Source organism: Dermacentor albipictus, chromosome 5 (assembly GCF_038994185.2).
Source record: "Dermacentor albipictus isolate Rhodes 1998 colony chromosome 5, USDA_Dalb.pri_finalv2, whole genome shotgun sequence".
NCBI classification, from domain to species: Eukaryota; Metazoa; Arthropoda; class Arachnida; order Ixodida; family Ixodidae; genus Dermacentor; species Dermacentor albipictus.
The window spans coordinates 32,829,761-32,848,220 of record NC_091825.1 but is presented as its reverse complement, the minus strand read 5'-3'; the positions used below and the strand labels follow the sequence as shown (position 1 = coordinate 32,848,220).

Below are 18,460 nucleotides of genomic sequence, written 5' to 3'. Positions count from 1 at the left end.
TAAAATTCTACATCAGCACCCCAAGGCTCCTAGCTACATAGCAAAATTGAAAGTTTGGCAGGTTTGTGTTGGTTCACCTCTGGAGCTGTGTAAAAAAACAGAACATACAGAAATTCTTGTGTTGCCTACCTGTACACCAATGAGTATGTGGGTGCCCTAGAGACAAAGCCTTTAAATGAGCTCAACACCTATAAAACATGTCCTAGAGACTCTGGGCTCAGATTTTCAGGAGTATTTAGGCATAGCATAATACCGTTTTCTGGCATTCTTTAATACATACAGAAATCTCCATGTAGTGACAGTCTTGCTTTTTGCATGCCAGATATGGCTAGAACAAACCAGACTTGCAATCTTCCCTGTCGACCGCCGACAGCCAGCACGACGCTGCTGCAGATGCCAACACTGCTTGCTTGTGTGCCGTGCTCTGTGCAGCGGAGACGCAAGTGCCCGAGACGCGAAATGGACGAGCTGCAGAAGAAGAGGCAGGCGTGCCTCGACCAGATTGCTGCGTTTGCTGAAGAGGACAGGTGGGTGTGGCTGCATTGTGCACTTAAGAGGAAGCTTTCGCTCGGGGCCGATGCCGATTTCCTTATTCACACGTACACACGTACACACAAATACACACGTACAGCACAGAAATGCTTTTGAGATGATCGATGGACCCATTGAAAGGAAATTTGTTGCGTTTGAGAGAGAAGTCTAAACTCAGGATTTTGATTTAGGGTCCGAAATGTTTTGCAAAAAGTTAGTTTAACAAAAAATTGAAGCACAAAGCTTACAAACCCGTGAAGCTACGCCAGAAACAGATATCACAGTTCTAAACTGCATCTGTTATTGCATATGAACCGGGCAAATTTTATGTATGTGAATTGGCAGTTTACGGTAAATTTTTACAATGTTTATGAGGATATTGCAGAAGTCCAATTCACAAGTTAGTGGTATATTTCAGGGTGGTGTATAGTACATCAATTTTGTCTGTTTTAGAAGTCTAGATGTATGTAGATATATATTGTGCAGCTTAAAGAATTGCAATATAGTTCTTTATTGCCAAGTTAGAGTTGTAAAACTGATTAGTTAGCTTTCTATAGTTTTGCAATTTTCAACAACTTTTGTGATAAAATTGACAGCTCAAGTTTTTAATCTGCTTCCAATTGTTATAAAATTTTAACTTCTTCATTTAAATGCAGCTAACCACGTCAGAATCAGTGCAGTGATTAGCATTTCCCGAGCTAAAGTTTCCTTTTAAGTGGAATTTTTAATTATTTCCCCAAAAAAGAAAAGAAAAAGCCCAGGAAAAGAAGGGAAAATCTTCGCTACACAAGCATGTTACGTTTATTATGCACGTAGCAGAACTAGTTGTATTGTTACTAATTGTTGATGCTATTTATGCCGCTAATCGTCGATGCGGTATTGCTTGATACAATAGTTCACTGAACCAAGGGTCTTAAATGCCGTGAATCAGAAGCTGAAAGAAAAAAAGCACTTTCCTCTAGCTCACCAACGAAATATTCCGCTTCCTCCAGCAATGTTCCTTCATGTGGGCTAATTTTTCAGCTTTAAATCACTTACAAACTATTTTCATGACGCTGATTCACTGCAAGTTATAAGCCCAATGAATCCATAGCATGGCCTCTCAACAGAGGCTATTGCTGCAATAGTAGCATTTAGATGGCACGTGCCTTCTCGCATCCAACGTACACATTTTAGTATACTATCCTTTCAAAGTGTATGTTTTACAAAAAAAGTCCGCTGGACACTTCACAGGTCATTTTCATAATTTGAATATGTTTATATTTTACGCACCCTACAGCGACTATTTTTTAAACCCGTATACAGCCGTGCTTCATCTATGCTTTGCACTTCATTGTTTCATTGAAAGTTCATAATCATTTGCTTGGCGCTCTTCAGCCAGACCTGACCCTTGCGCCATTGAACAGCACACATCATCATCATCTATAGCCCGCTAATCATTCACAGCTTCTTGCAGTCAACACCGCAAGACTAGACAAAGCTGCAGATGACGTTCAGGGACTTAAAGGGCCCCTGAAACAGTTCGGACAAATTTTGTAGACGCGTAGGGTACAGCTTAAGTAGAACATTCGCACCACAATTTAAGTGAAGCGTTACGTATTAATGGAGCTACAAGCGATTAGAAGTTACCCTCCTCCCCAGCCATGCTTTTCCTCCTCAACTCGTTCGCCGAGCGAGCGGGGCTAAGCTCCGCCTTCACTGGTCCTGCGTCACGATGCGACGTCACATCGTCCACTTCCGGTTGTTTTGAAGCCCGCCCCCGCCCGCGCGAAACCTCTCCGCTAGCCGCTTGGCTGTCGACCCCAAGCGAGAGCTATCGAAGCAGCTTGCGTTGCGAGCATTCTGTCGTAGCGCCGAACGTGTCTGGTATTCCGTTAGCCACTGGCAAGCTGGTCATATCGGCAAATGACTGGAGGCATAAACTCAAGCTGATGATGGAACTTTGGCGCAGACGTACGTGAGCGGCCTTATCGGTCTGCTTGGTCCAGACACTTCTTGGCGCGGCGCTTAACCAGCCAAACAAAGCGCTAATATTGCTCTAACCAAGTGTAAAACATTTTAAACATTTATAAAAACAACGTGTTGATGATTACACTCCTGCGAAAAATACGCACCAGCAGCAAAAAATACGCTTCGTTGCTGTGTATGGTTGAGCTTTATGCCACCAGGTGGCTGCACCGTGCAGACCATTCACCTTTGCCCTTCTGCTCATCTCGGCTCATCCCGTTACGGCACAGTCAAGCGGCCAGACCCTGTCCCCTTGCGCTTACGGTTGCCCTAATACGGGACTCGCGAAACGCTAGTGCGTTAGTAATCTTCCGGTGTAAAGTGACGGCCACAAACGTGCAAATCCTGGGGCCGATCCGATAGCGGCAGTCCGATGCGCAGCAGCCAGTTCGCTCGTACGCTGCCCTGCAGAGGGACACGATGTCGCAGCTTGACATATTGCCAGTCGCTACGTTTGCAGTCCACAAGGCAACAAAGTCGAATCATAGTGCTTGCGAAAAGACTGAGACCAACTCTGACCGCGGAGCTCTCGTCAAAATGGAGTACGTTGTAACGCAAGCAGACGACACTTGCTGTGTGCCGGAAGTGCTTAAGTGTACTGAAAAATTGTTCTTGTGCATTCTCTTTCTGCTACTTTCTCTTTATAAAAATAAATTAACTAACATTCCAACTATTATGAAGATCACTTGTTTACCATAAAGTTGGAAAAATTATCGATCACGCGCCCTGGTCAGCCAATCGGATAGCTCGCCCCACTGACGTCATATGGGTGATTTCGGTCATATGGGTAGGAGTGGCTTAAAATTCCACCGAGCAGCGCGCTGCGATCGGCAGCGATGTGCATTTTTAAAACCTTATATTAAATTACACGCTTTACGCAGAGCACTTAGATGTGTCAATTAATGATCAGAAGGACCTACTCTAACGACTCAGTACGTTTGTAGAAAAGCGTCAAAAGCCTTTCAGGGTCCCTTCAATCGTCACTGCCACGTTGGTGAACGATGTCTGCTCGTCTGCTTCTACGTTCAAGAAGTTAGCAAAGCCTAGTCGGTCCAGTCCATCACTCCCGTCGCCGTCTTTGTACCCGGGTGGAAACATGCACATGGCCTAGATTCTTCAGGCAGTTGGGAATCATTTCAATTGTACGCACACAACGTACCAGCAATGGAGAAAATGTGGGAACACGCGCGTTACACGTGAAAAAGCTTAAGCACTACGTTTGTTGATGATGATGATGTCCTGAGTTGCCTCTTTGTAGCGGGAAGAAACACATAAAATTAACACTCACCACCATACATTGTAGGCACTTCGCACAGATGCGCGACTTATCAGCACCCACATTGTGGAAACTAGCACTTGCTCAATTGGCAGTGTCTGAATTGCAGACCCAGTGACAGCTCTCTCATCAGAGTCGGATTTCATGTCCATGAATCCATGTAAAGTAAGCTTCCATTGACTCCCTCAAGCAGTAAAAGCTGGAAAATAATTAAAGATAAGCAGAGTTTCGAAGTAAGCAAAATCATAAAAATACAAGCCCTCTGGTCGTGCATAGACCGCTAGTGATATTTCGGTCACTTTTGCATGCATTTGCATTAGAGACGTCAGTGTCTATGGGCAACGGGATTACTGGTATTGTGCCAAGGCAGCATGCTTGGCGCAGAGTCAAGACGATTGATCCTAATGATATCTTGAAGCTGGTCATCCGAGCATAACTGTTTTCAGACATCCAAAAAGCTGACACTGCTACTTTCTCCATCCTAATGAATTCCAAACAATTTAGCTTCCAAAACTGGAGCTATTGGAAGAACACCTTTGGCAGAAGCCCACGAGTGACGCGGAATCTACGCTTTGCCATCGCACAAGCGTGAAGCGAGAGCATCCTTATCAAGCCACAATCTTGCCAAAATGATGCGGGCTCGCATGATGGCTTCATTTGGGCGCAGAGCATAGGCTGATCGTGCCTCCTCAGATGTGTTGATCATCTTGCCCAAGGTTATGATTATTATGCAGTGACCACATTGATTTCACTGACAGAATCCTAAATTAGAGGGAGAAAAATAGAGAGAGACCAACTCCCAGATCACTACTCCCGCGTGAGGCTACAAAAAGTTGCAGCGAGCAGCCAAGATAAGCGGGGCGCACCACCCAGTGCGGCGTCTCACTCTGCTAGCGACCAGCCGCCGGGCAAAAAGCACATGCAAACGATGCTGTCCCATTGCAGAGATATTGAGTTAAGAGGTGATAAGTACGTAGGTTGAAACCATTGATAGAAGAAAATGTTGACTTAACTGATAAATTGAGATATTAGAGTTCGAGGTTTACAGTACAGCAGGTACCAGAACCAACGAACATTAAAACATAGTAGTAATTGCAGGAGCCGGAAGCACATCGCGGCATGCCCCTCTCGGAGGCCACGACCAGAAATTATGAATTACTGAGGGGGATGCACGCATGCTTTTCAAATTAGCCACTACAATTTACATTGCTAATTATGGGACTGCACAAGTTCTGTGAATCAATGCAATGTTCAAATAAACTGAGATGAAATTATCAAGGTTTCAGTCTATATTGATTATTCCACACCGATTAGTGCAAAATCTGGCAGCGTATAGGGGACGAAGTAGGCTAAGAATGTCAGTCACCATGGACCACAGCGTGCACACCTTCAGATGTTGCAAAGAAACCGTTACTAAATGTCGCCTCTCAATGGCAGCAAGCTTGTTGTACAGTGTATCTGACTTTGAATAAACTATGGCGAGATTGCATGGGCGCCTATTTCAGGAGTAAAGCTTTTATTTGTTGTCAGCTAAATACAGCGGGCATTTTCACTTTTATCACTTGGGCATGCGCCTGCGGAGTGTGCTCGCACAAATTGAAGAGCGCTTTGAAAGAGGTTATACACCAATTTTCTCACGTGCTGCAAGCTGGAAGCCTATTTCGCATCTAACAGCTCTTGCGTGGTTGGCTGGTTGCTGATTTATGTCAATCGGCCATTTCAGCGGTGTATTATAACGAACTTGCGGAGCGCATTCACCTGCCATTTGCATTACGGGTACTTAGATTAGGTGCACGTTAAAGAACCCCAGGTGGTCCAAATTTTCGGAGTCCTCCACTACGGCGTGCCTCATAATCAGAAAGTGGTTTTGGCATGTAAAACCCTATAATTTAATTTTTTTTTTGTAACAATGATGGCAGCACAATCGTACAGGCTGGTTTGCTTCCAAACTGCTTTCTTTTCTACGTTATTCGAATTACCATGCAACATGCATTTCGGCATGCGGACCGCATTGTCACCCAGTGACGTAGGCTTTTATGGTTAGCGTTTCGATTAGTCTAACGAAGACCATTCCACAGCATGAGTGACTTCTGACATTTGCATATAAAATAGAAAATAAGTACCAGACCATTGTTTATTCAACATGGCCTAGGACAAACGAATCGGCAAGTTCCCACTTTTGATAATATCTGAAAACTGTCCAACGTCTGCAGAGTTCTTAGATAAGCTTCGGATAGGCACATATTATGTTTTGAATTATCGATATGTTGAACTACTTTGCAATCCCCTCCAAGTTCAATATATTTGGCAACAATGGTATTTACTGTGGAATTTTCTTCACCCCTTCGAATGCATCCCATTGGTTGCTTACCCCCACTTGTGTCACCTTGCATGGTGCCAGTGACCTCGTTGTGGACATGCTTATCACGGGTGGAGACTACCTGCTGCCGTCGAGGGAATCCCTGGAGGAGTTGTGTCCCAATCTGAGTGAGTGGAGCTTTACGCTGAAGCTGTTGGTCTTGTGTTTAGGCGGAGGCACTTGAAGGCGCACTGAAGGAAAACATTGAGCCGTATTAGATTGAAAGGTTAGGCTTCCATAATAAGGAATTCGTCATTTGTAGCGAGAGCAGAGCCCTTGTTAGCAGTGAAATGGTGAAAATAATAAAATGTAATGGCGCTGCCTGTTGTAGACTGGTACCTCTCGTGTGATGTCCGCAGTGACCGTTTCACAGAGACAGCACCATAGAGGTGGTGCCAGGTGGAGATTACATGAACTTGTCCATATTGGCGCAAGTGGGTTCAAATCGAGTACTGGCAAGGGACCTTTGGCGGCAATTCTCTGTGGAATAAAGTGATGCACTGGCACACATAAGACAGTGATAGACATTTAGACAAATAATGTATCCGTCTAACTCAACCTAATGCTTTTCTTCAGTGTCTTCGTAACGAATGTCCCGCAACAATTGCTAGAAGTCATTCTTGCCGGCAATAGCAGTTGCCCGATAAGGTTGAGTTTATGAGTCTCCGAGTGTGTGTGCACGGGAATTGATTTATGAGAGATTGTTGCAGTATCCACAGTGTACAGGCATGCATTATTTTATTGTTTTTCAACGATTTCTTTTAACTCGTATGCCTTGCTTTGTGGCAAATGTCATGAATTGAACAGACAGTTGTCCTGCCCGTGCTGTGATACAGTCCTCTCCCTTTTTTGTGCTGCACCAAGGTGCAACAACCAATGCAGAACAATATTTTATGATGTATTGCATCCAAACCAGTTTGACCACCACAGCCAATGTCAATGCTGCAATGCTGAGCTGAACATACTTTTTTTTTTAAGGAGAAGTCTTCTTTGTGAACCTTTCCTGCCTTTAATGACAGTGGCTGCTGCTGCTGCTGTCTTGTGAAATAGCAGTGTGCGTCATGCCGTAAAGCATGTGTGAGAGCATCGGGAGGCACACCAGTTTCTTCACGTTAAAGAATGGAACAGTTGAATAATAGTCAACGCTGTCCCCCGCCTATGTTTCCATTGAAATTAGTGTATATGTGCAGCACTTGTAGTACAGCTGTGCAAGATGAAATACTAGTCAATACGCGGTTGCTGGAAAGTCCCACGGACAAGCGAGGCAGCGAGCGCACTTCTCAACAAGGTGCATCGGCCGAGGGGAATGCAACAAGGACAAGGGTGATGCGAAGGAGGACGAGGGGACAGCAAGCCAACAAACAGGCGATCGGGGTTGTCTAGGTGATGGAGAGGCCATTTGCTCCGGTCGTTATCGGCCGTGCACGGTCCACATCTAACACGTGAACGTTGTCGCCGTTTGGCTCTTCACTTTTGTGTGCGGAAAGTATATACAGTCATCAACTGATTTCTTTCGGACACAGATGGAGTCGCAAAAATGTCTCAATTATCGGGCAGGCCACAAAAACAAATTTCATTTTTACAAAATTCTGGCACAACACAAAAATCGGTTGAGGCCGTGAGTGTGTTTCACGTTCACCCATTGCGATGCGCATCATTGTGAAGCACAGATATTGCTCGTGCGACCTTAACTCTGCAGCGCTGTCGATTTAAATTGTGTTCCACAAACTAAACATGGAGCTTTCGCTGTTCTGACCAGTGAGCGGATGTGCTGACTTTCGCTATATAAGCATTCACGGTAGTTTCCATCTAGGCTCCCGTGAACCCCGTTTCACGTGCACTGCCGTTAGTGCAGCCTGTGTGCGTGATCTTGCGCCAGATCAGCATGTATTCGTCTATGCTAGTACGAACAAGGGCAAGCTTTCCATGATGGCATGTCGCCCAACGTCCCCGCCTGCTGGGCCTAACCAGCGCTCTCATCGTGGGTCGGCAGCCAAAGTTGCGGTTTGGTGCAGAGTCAATGAAAGGCTTTGCAGTGGCTGTACGGAACTTGGAAGAAGGGCATGTTCCAGTTGTACGCTTCGATTCTCAGGCCTGGTCTACATGTTTTCCACATGCATGCCTTTCAAAAATGTTGTTTTGGTTATATTGTGGTACCACTTATCATGCAGATATTTTCGACCCTGGCAACTTATGTTAGAAGTGGTTTATGCTTTATGTCTCCAAAGTATACTAATAATTTCTGCAATAACCTTGCAAACACTTAACAATTCCATGTCAGATGTAAACTCATGTATCAAATCTGTCTGCTTTAGATGCTTCAGTAGATTCAGCTTACAGAACTGTGATATGTATTTCTGGTGCGGAGTTATGGATGTGTAAACTTCGCTCTTCAACTTTTTCAAAGCTTGTTGATCTTCAACATTTTGTGTAAAACGTATGATGCCCTCAATCAAAATTTCTTGCCTACAGTTGCTAGAGTTTATCATCCTTCACTTGAATGCAATAAATTTTATTCAAGTGGGTTCAGCGGTTGTCTTATGAAAGCATTTCTGCATTTTACATGTACAGTCACACCTCAGTATAATGAAGATGAATTATCGAATATAAAGAAGTAAATCTAAAATTTGCTTGATCACTCTCCTGCTACTGTCAATGCTCGTTGCAATGGACCGTGATAATGAAGCAAGAAAAGTCTGTTCTATCCAAAGTCCTTTCTGTCCAAAACTAAAGGAACGGTATGTTGTGAGATGGCAGAACTTGACAAATGCCACTGTCAAAGTCATAGGCGATTGCAAAAACGATGAAAACATTGAAACTAAAATACGTAACTATGGATGAATGGGTTTATGCGGTAATCGCACAATGATAATCGCACAGCAGCTGGCACAACAGCGGCTGGCACAACCCAAACACGTCGCAGCTGCCGATGACAAAAAAAAAAAAAAAAACGGCTACAGTTTGATTTTCACACAAAGCAGTGGCTGATGCCTTAATTTTATCTCTCGACAAATTATGACTACTGTCAAATCGGAAGAGGTGTGGTATGAGGCAAGTTTAATTCGGAGCCCTCGTCTGGCTGCCACTGCGCTGCGTGCAAGACAGCTCGACCACATCACGCACCTCGTGGTTTGCATGTCATGAATAGCAGCACATCTTCTGTTGATCGCAAATTGATGTGGCGAGAAATAAAGCGTGCTCAAAACGGTGCATTTTGCAATCGCCGGTGGCTATTTTTGAAGTGCCGCATGGGCTACAATTTTGCCTCGAAGCTGGCTAGACCAAGTGGTCGGCACTTGCGTGGCACTGGGCTGACTGCTGTGGGCCACTTGCGTGGTCGACACAAAAACTCTACACTGGTGGGGCATTGCACGGCAAGCCATTCTGGAAAGCTTGCTGCTAGTGTATTCATTCCTTAACCCTTTCAGGGTCAATGACGTAAATATACAGTGCCGCGAACAAGTCCAAAATGGTAGCTGCTGTATATTTACGGTGCCGTCTGTACGTTTAAAAAGCGCGCCAATTTCCGAATTTTTTTCTTTCCTGGCATGTGCTGCCGCCAAGCGGGAATACAGGGAATTTTTTTCTCACACCTCCCTCTCTCCGTTTTCGTGGCATGGTTTGCTTTAGAGCTAGTATGTTTGCTCCAACGTGTCTATATACTACCGCTCACGCATTGGCGTGCGCGTGGGTGGGCAGCAGTTAGATTGAGTTTTGTTCTGTGGGCAGTTTTGGCTTCTTGTGCACGCAAAATTGATAGCTATTTCGTTACAAATCGCTCATAGGGTGATTGCCTGTTGCTCGCTCGTTTGTAGCTCACAGGGGTGTGCATACGAAGGATGCTGCCGTGCATGCGTTTCTTTTTCCTCTTTGGAGACTCGCAAGTACTAATCAGCTCTGGTTGGTGATAAGATGAAGATTAGTGAAAGTTTGTCACACTTTTTGCTTTATTGATGGGCACACAATTACAGTTTTCTGGAGTCCATCATCTACGCAGTACGATTATGCTATGGATGTAAATATTAGTATAAGAGCAGGAACATTTCAGACTTTCGAAATATTCTCGTGTGCGCATTTTCTAAGCCTTGAACTATGCGTATAACAATGCATCAAATTTTTAATTCTTATAAGTTTCTCTCTTTTTTTATTGTTGTTATTCATGAATAAGCAGCACATATATACCAGTGCAAAAGATTTTTTTCGAAACACATCCCCCTGAAAAATTTAAATCTGCAATAAAAACAATTGGTCCTGAGCAGTCGCATACAGCGAAAAGAATCGACCCTGAAAGGGTTAAGAAAAAGTTGAGTTTTCACAAATTGCACAAGCAGCCTGAAATAGTTGTGTGCAGCATATTGCCACGTGCACACATGGCCGCAGCAAAGTGCATTGTGTTTGGACCATCTAAGCAAAATTTGCCCAAAAATTTGCCCACTGTGTCCGATAGTCTGTTATATGCAGGTCCGTTAAAAGCAGAATTTGTAGCATTCATAATATTGGCAGACTAAACTAATGAGAAGAATCGTGTGGCATATCCGAAAGTATGTTGTATCTGGATCCGTTGTAACAGGCACGGACTGTATAACAAAATCTATAATGCAGGATCTGACATGGTATCAATTATAATGAGCCAAATTTTTCATTTGAACATGCTTCAGTATAGTTTGATCTGGTAGCAAGAATGTGAAACATAGTGGCAGTCCAGAGCTCATGTATACAATTTATTGTTGTTTCTGTGACTCGTATCTGCATGGCAAGATGCTGACCTTTGCGAGACCTGCTTGCCTCCCCCCTTATTTATTGCACAGGTCTAATTGCGGTTTTCTTTTCTGCCGATATATCGTTAAATTCTTACATTGAATATTGACTCTAATGAAGGTAATTTCGTGGCTGATGTAACTTTGTTATACTGAGGTTGCACTGTACTTGAATTGGCAAGTCTGAGTCAGCCTCGAGCTAAAGCTTCCTCTTAATGTTGTAACCTCTGTGGTGATTTGACAAACATTGAATGAGATTGCATATTGGACAGAATGACAATAAAGAAACTTGTCTGCATCACATTATGTTTTATTGCATTTATCTGCATTGCAAAAGCTTTGTTTTACGTTGATTGCAGAGTCTGCATTGGTCTGCATAAATTCTTACTGTATTTACTCGCATAATGGTTGCACTTGCGTAATGATCACACCCATGAATTTTGTCATCAAAATTCTATTTTTTTTCTTTCCCGTGGAATGATTGCACCTTGCTAATCTAGCTAATGTCTAGCTAGTGATCTAGCGAAGTCTAGCTAATGATCACTTACCATCAGTCAAATGCTATGCGAACGACTCTTGAAGGCATGCCAAGCGGTCTGCACGAACCCAACATTCTTAAGTAGATGCCCCATTTCATTCCTTGCACTGCATTCCGCACTTCCATGAAAAAAAAAAAAAAGCTGCAAAAACTTGCCTTGGCTTTATTATTTGTAGGCTTCATAATGGTTTTGGCCAACAACAACAACATAAAGGGCACCTTTTGGTTCTTCTCGTCTGCACTTGTGGGCATGAAACAAATCGCAAGCAGCAACGATAGTGGCCATGTTTATACTGATATGTCAGAAGTGTACCCTATTTGTACGCTGACGCTTTTAACGCAGCTAAGATATTCGTCTACCCTTAGTGGAAACGTGCTGTATTAGGATAGCAGGGAAGACAAAAGCCGCAGTTTCTGCATCATACCCGCCATGTGTTTCTATGTCACTGGCAGCTAAGCGTGCCCATCTCTGTTTCTGTCCCCTCAAAGTGGACGTGGCTACGTTATTGTTGCAAACTTGCCGATAATAACAATATTATTCATTGCTGATACGGAAGAAACTGTTTCAATGCGCGTAATGTACTCACGGGAAGAAAAATAATCGCTTTCGGCCCGTTCGGCTTGCTCCACTGGCCGCTATTTTGTTTTGGTGTCCCCCACTGACAGCGCCAGCCGCCTGCTTGTTGACCCATTGTCATCCCGCATTTGCTGCGGGATGAAAAAAGAAACTGTTTCTTTTCGCGAGAAATTTAGCCCGCGTAATGGTCGCACCCCTGAATTAGCGTCAATTTTTTTTACAAAGAAGTGCAATAATTATGCGAGTAAATACAGTATTATTTCTTTCTTTGATTTGGCTGCTACATGCAGTAGCTTATCATTATTCAAAGCATCCCAAAACAGCTCGGTGCAGTTTGGACCCCACTAACGTCCACAGATTTTTTGTTGCAATGGTGGGTCCGTTTGATTCGCCTGCACCACTATGAACCAGTTAACGGCGACGCACAAGTTCAGAAGTTGACTTTAGCAGTGTAGGCACAATGCGACATTCAAAACAAAAGCTGAGGTGCTGATGCTATGTAGGTCCGCCTAATGTGTGTGCGGTTCATGTCAGATTAAGGTGGCCTGAACCACAGGTTATGTGGTGTTTGGTTAATGAATAGTTGCAATTACGCTGCAGACTATCAGTCAGCAAATTTCCAAGAGCAGCCTGCGCCATAGAACATATCTGCAACAGCACTTTTTGTGCCTTCACTGGCGAACATGCGAGAGCTCTTGCTTTTGTTTTTTTTTCACCCCTTTTATTACAGGGCAATAAAAACGCCAGAAAACCACCAGCACTGACAGTTGATGAAGACGTGTTGTTTTATCAGAAGTAGCATTGATTTGATCAGCATGAATGGCTGAATTGTGGGCTATGGCTAATGTACGCAGGCGACATAAACATACCCCACGTTGCGTGAACACAGAAGACGCGCAGAAGCAGTGTTTCAGTGTCACTTACAGCCGTGTGCTGTGTCGTCTACTCGGCTGCTGTTTCACACTGGCTCGCCTGCAGTGAGCCGTCACTCTCAGTAGGGTGGGTGCAAAAAAACTGGGAGCCAGCCCTGCACCTTTCTGCCCCCTTCGAATTATAACTGCATGGGTTTAGAGGGTGCCATTGCTGCACCGCTGAAACAAATGGTGGGGTGCAGCACTTCGTGAACTGGTGTAGGCCAGTCAGATAGACCTAGTATCACAAAAGCTTCTTCACACAGCAACTGTCTCGTATTTTTCCGCTGCAGAGCTGTCCTTGCCATCATCAACGGATGGCTCTCCCTGCCGCCTTCCACGTGTCCTTGCCGACCGCTGGGACCCCCTTCTCGCAACACTACAGCCTCACGTGCTGCAGAAGTTGGCCGAGTGCTTCTTGTCGCAGCCACGCAACATCCGTCGCAGTGATGAGGAGGAGAGTTTGCGCCACTACCTGTCGGTGGCTTGGCTTGGGCACCTACTGGCCAGCAGGCGCGAACATTCTGGCCAGTCGTCAGGTATGTGTGCGATAACGTTGCTTGTTCTGCGGTATTGGCGGGGGCGGGGCTTTCGGCATGGCCATTGTGATTTACACTGTGGCACGGAGTGAGGGAGCAGAAAAAGTGACCTCAGTGAAAAGTATTTTTTGGGGCAGAAAATAAATAAGCAGGGACAGTTTCAAGACACTAACAGAAAGAATTGTGTTTTCGTCTTCGACCAGTGTGTGTTTATTTCTTTTCTGCACTAAAAATCTACTTTCATGTAATACGAACTTGCCGAAATATACACATCATGACGTGTCCTCCATTCTGTTTCCTGACGGGTCTGCCTGGACAGCTTTCGTCTCTCTGCAATAAATTTTTTTAACTCTTTCGTTACCATGCCTATTCAAATCGATAACCAGTGAACGATGCTTTAGATCGCCAATTTTGAATTATTGGAGCCGTTTATTATCCATATAAGGCCATCCAGTAGTTTGTACAGGCACTGCACTTTCAGAATCAGTTTAAGTTTTCGCACTCCAGCGATGTCATCATTTTTCATGGACCTTTTCGTGAATTAATGTGCATATGTTGTGGTGATAAGCATGGCTGTCACCTTCTGCACCGCTCGAGAAAGAAAGCATGCCGCTCACGATTACGCCACGCTAGCATCAAAATTTTAAAATCAAATGACTACCAGCAAGTCGCGAATTAAATTATGTCGCCGCCTTTGCCGTCCAGCAGAGCTGAGCGGTGATAATTAACCGGAAATGCCGCCAGCTGTTCACTAGTGAGCCTTGGTTTGGAGTCTGAGTCGTTTTATTCCACTAAAGTGTATTTTCTGTCCAACACCACCTGTCCAACATGTGGACTCGGTTTTTGCAGCCAGTTTCCAACAGTTTCGGTAACGCTTCTCTCATAAAATCATGGCAAGGTGCGCTGCCGGTGTCACTGCACAGTTATTGAAAGTCGCTCCCATCGCGTCGTCCCGCGCAGCTGCGTTGCGAGAAAAGCGTCCTGCTCGAAACTATGCTACACCCGCACTTCAGTTTAGTGATGAGGACTCGAGTTCTGATTCTGAAGATGACAGTAAAGCAGATTCAAGCTCTGACGGTGACAATGTTTTGAGTCGGTATGCGACATCCACATCTGTTCACTAGTGAGTATCCTTTACGGCCTTGAGCAGTCTCCTTCCTTGTGCACGCTTATCTGCTGATCTTTTTTCATGACCTGAGGGCTCTACAGATTATCTTCACGGTGCATACTTCGCTTGGTTAGGATGTGCTGCCATTGGCAGCAAAGAAACTTCCGTTCACACCAAGAAGGCCGCCTGTAGCACATCTTGGCCGAGCACTACGGATCAGCGCAAGACAGTTTACAACGGAGTGGGAGTTCTTTCTGCTGCCTTCTCTGCAGTGGTGATAAAGACAATGTGCAAAAAAGCAAACAGATATGCTTGGATGCGTAACCTTGTAGTTGCCCAGCTACATTTAAAGTGATGGGTCCTGAAAGAGGTGCACGACTCTAGATGAATTGGTGAAGTACATTCCTTGCGCTTCTCATCGGACCATCCTCAAAGGATGCCGAAAAGGTAGAACTGCAAAATGTGTTACGAGGACCGCAAAGTAGAACAAAAAACATATCTATTTCGGGAAAATTGTGCAGTGCACCTATGCTTCACAAAATCCAGGAACTGCTTCACCGCATGGCATGAGCAATGAACTGGTCTCAGTTTTTTTTTTGTATCCGAAGAATGGCGGTATACTCAGCATTTATTTTTTCAGACACTATTCCTAGGTTATTTATCTTTGAAATGTATGTTCTGAATTTTATTTGCTATTAATATTTCTCTAGATATTATGTTTTCTTGTTATTGTTTTTATCAACTGGCAGCAAAAATGGAGCTTTCTAGAATTCTTATGTTTTACCTAATAATCTTTTGTTTGTATGGCAACATATGTTTTTGGAAAGAGCATTTCATTATGCACAATATGCTATGCTGCAATGTGTGCTGGAATATTATTCGAAGCAGTAAATAATTTTTTTCCGAGACCTATAAAAAACTACCATTTTCTCATGGTAATAAAAGAGTTAAGGGGGGACGTGGCTTTGAAAATCAACTTTCTTATTTTTTCGTGGATATTGATGAAAATTGGCACAAATGTTTAGAATGTCTCCCTGGTGCTTCCATAAAACTTTCAGAGCGATACTTTGAGGACATTCTGTTGAATTTTATTGAGCAGAATTTTTCTCCCTCAAACTTTCTCGAGAGCCTGGGGAGCTTAAAAAATGCAATAGAAGGCTCGTTGAGTATTGACTGCATAGCTAAATGTGTGCTGAAGGTCATGACACTCTTGCGCTCTTTTTTTCGCAACACAAATTCCACGCTCCCCATCCAGCAACCTTTTAGGGCTCTCTTCACACGACGAAACAGGAAAAAATCACATGGGGAGAGGTCAGGCGAGTATGGTGGATGGGGAAGTACAGTAACGCTGTGCTTGGCAAGAAATTTTGTCACGCTGAGAGTAGTGTGCGGTCTTGCAGAAGGCTCCATTGTCCGGATGCCCATAAGTCAGGGCGACGGTGCCGCAGTGCATCACGCATGTGTTGGAGCACGCGGATATAAAACTCCTGATTCACCATCTACCCTTGTGGGACGAACTCGTGGTGTATGACACCTCTGGCATCTAAAAAAACTATCAGCATTGTCTTTGTTTTGGTCTTCTGTTGCCACACCCTTCTCGACACCGGATAGCTTGTGGACCGCCATTCGGCGCTCTGCCTCTTTGTTTGAGGATCATATTGAAAACACCAATGTTTCGTCTTCAGCAATGATGCCGTTGACGAATGCAGCATCCTTCTCTGCCTCGGAGAGCAAATCAGCGCTCACTGATGCCCGCGTGTCCTTCTGGTCCTGTGTGAGGGAGTGCGGCACAAGTCTGGCAATCAGCTTTCGTTTCCGCAAAATTTGGTGGCATGTTGTCTTACTAATGTCAAGAGCATCCGATAGCATGCGGTGTGTAATGGTGCAGTCTTGGTGTATGATCTCCCTGATCTGAGCCAGGTTTTTTTCATTCCATGAGGTTGCAGGGCACCCCTGCCTTGTGTCGTCTTCCACCGACATTCTCCCCAAAACGAACCTCTTGTGCTACTCAAAAACTCGCACCCGCGATGATGTCTCGTTGCCGTTAAGCGTCACGAAGGAGCTCGTACGTCTGTGTCTGTGGCTGTCTTGGCAGGCTTCAGACAGAATTTTGTGTTTGCACGCTGTTCGAGGTGGACGTTCATCTCTCCACATTCACTCACAGTAGAATGCGCAGACGACTAGTGACAAAGTATTTTTCTACATGTAGCGCCATTTAGTGGCTGCCACAGCAGTTAACATAAATAGCTCAGGTTAGCCCGAAAAGATGGGGCTACACATACGCACCAACATTTGTTTTGGGGAATCATTTCTAGAGAAGAAAATAAATCAGTCTCAAAACTTTACGGACAAACATTGTACTTCTTTTAGCCTGGCATTCCTATTACGGCAGGGCTGGGTTCTCTGTTTGACATTGTAAGCATCATACTCCTACATGCGTGTGGTATTTAATTGTTTGAACGAGGTGCGTGGGCACCATCACTCGAGTAAAAAGGAGGAAGAACGAACTGCGCTCGTGCTGTGAATTTAACTGGTCAGTGCTGAAACCGCTGTTGTAAATATAACTTGTAAATAGTTGCTTGTTGTACTGGCTCGTCTTTTGCGTAACAATATTTAGCACTCGTTACAATGGACCATAATAATGCAGTGCAAAAGATACGTTATTTTCGAAGTTCATTCTTTCCAAAGTTGGGGCCGTGGTATGTTGTGAAATAACTAAACTTCGTCTATTCATGTCTGCTGTTTCAATTTAGTAATGGGAACCCAGAGGTGATTACAGAAATGATAAGATTGAAAGTAAAAAATGGATTTACTGAAATGGTACAAACATATTAGCAGCATTCTGCTGTTTGCCGTTTTCCGTGTGCTGGCTGTTGACCAATGGAAGTTCCCCCTACCCAACGGCAAGATTTTCACATTGGCGAGAAAATGGGTTCAAGGGATACTCCGGCAGCTGGCTTGAGCAAGATAGTGCCGCTTCCATTACAAGCATAGACTAAAATGTGTTTTTCACACAAAGTGATGGCCGATAAAAAAACATGACGCCCCAATTTTACCTTTCATGGCAAGCAGAAACCACTGTCAAACGTCTAGCATAAATGGGAGCTACGATACAAAGCAAGTTCAACTTGAAGTCCACGTCCAGCCACTGCTACCCTGTGGGACAGCTCAACAGCATCGTGCACTTTGCAGCCTAGATTCCGCGCATAGCAGCCTAACTTCTTTTCGTGCTAATTGATGCAAAGGGAACTTAAAGTGTCCTCAACACTATGGCATTTGCAGTCATCAGCGGTTGTTCTTGAAGCGGCGTTCGCAAAGGCCTTGAAGTGGAGTGGGCCAGGCATAGCAACACAGAGCCAACAGCGGTGGCGGCCACGGGCCACATGCATGGCTGTTTCGAAAAGTTGTTAGCCAAATATATTGGGCAGTGCTCTGTTGTGGAAAGCTCGCCGCTCCTTCAGTGCTTAAGGGAAAGTGCATTTCGAAGAAGTGTACTTAGTAGGGGTGCGCCAATAATGAATAGCAGATTTCAAACCGAATATGGAATCGAATTAAGAAAAATAAAGCAGAATATTGAATATCCAAAGAATTTTCCACAAAATTTAATGCTTACCAATTTCAGGCAAGACATTACGGTGGTGCACATGCTCGAGACTCTACTAGCATTGCATAACAAAAACACAGCAAGCTATCAGTAACATAAGTGCACAGAAGACAAGATATACAATAAAGTCCACTCTTACTAAAGGGAACATCAAATTATTATGCCAGCACTGATTACAGCTCAGTTCTAGTACAGTTAAACCTCGATATAACGAAGTAGGTAAAAGTGACAATTTGCTTCGTTATATCAAAAT

General features: G+C 44.3%; 1 protein-coding gene across 1 annotated transcript in view; it reads left to right on the top strand.

The window, feature by feature from the left end:
- LOC135908079 (uncharacterized) overlaps positions 1–18,460 on the top strand; it is an 83,884-nt gene that overhangs the window by 29,967 nt on the left and 35,457 nt on the right. Inside the window, exons 6-8 of the mRNA XM_065439821.1 lie at positions 433–527; positions 6,216–6,301; positions 13,250–13,495. Coding sequence (XP_065295893.1) covers positions 433–527; positions 6,216–6,301; positions 13,250–13,495 — 427 coding nt within the window. The remainder of the gene's footprint in view (positions 1–432; positions 528–6,215; positions 6,302–13,249; positions 13,496–18,460) is intronic.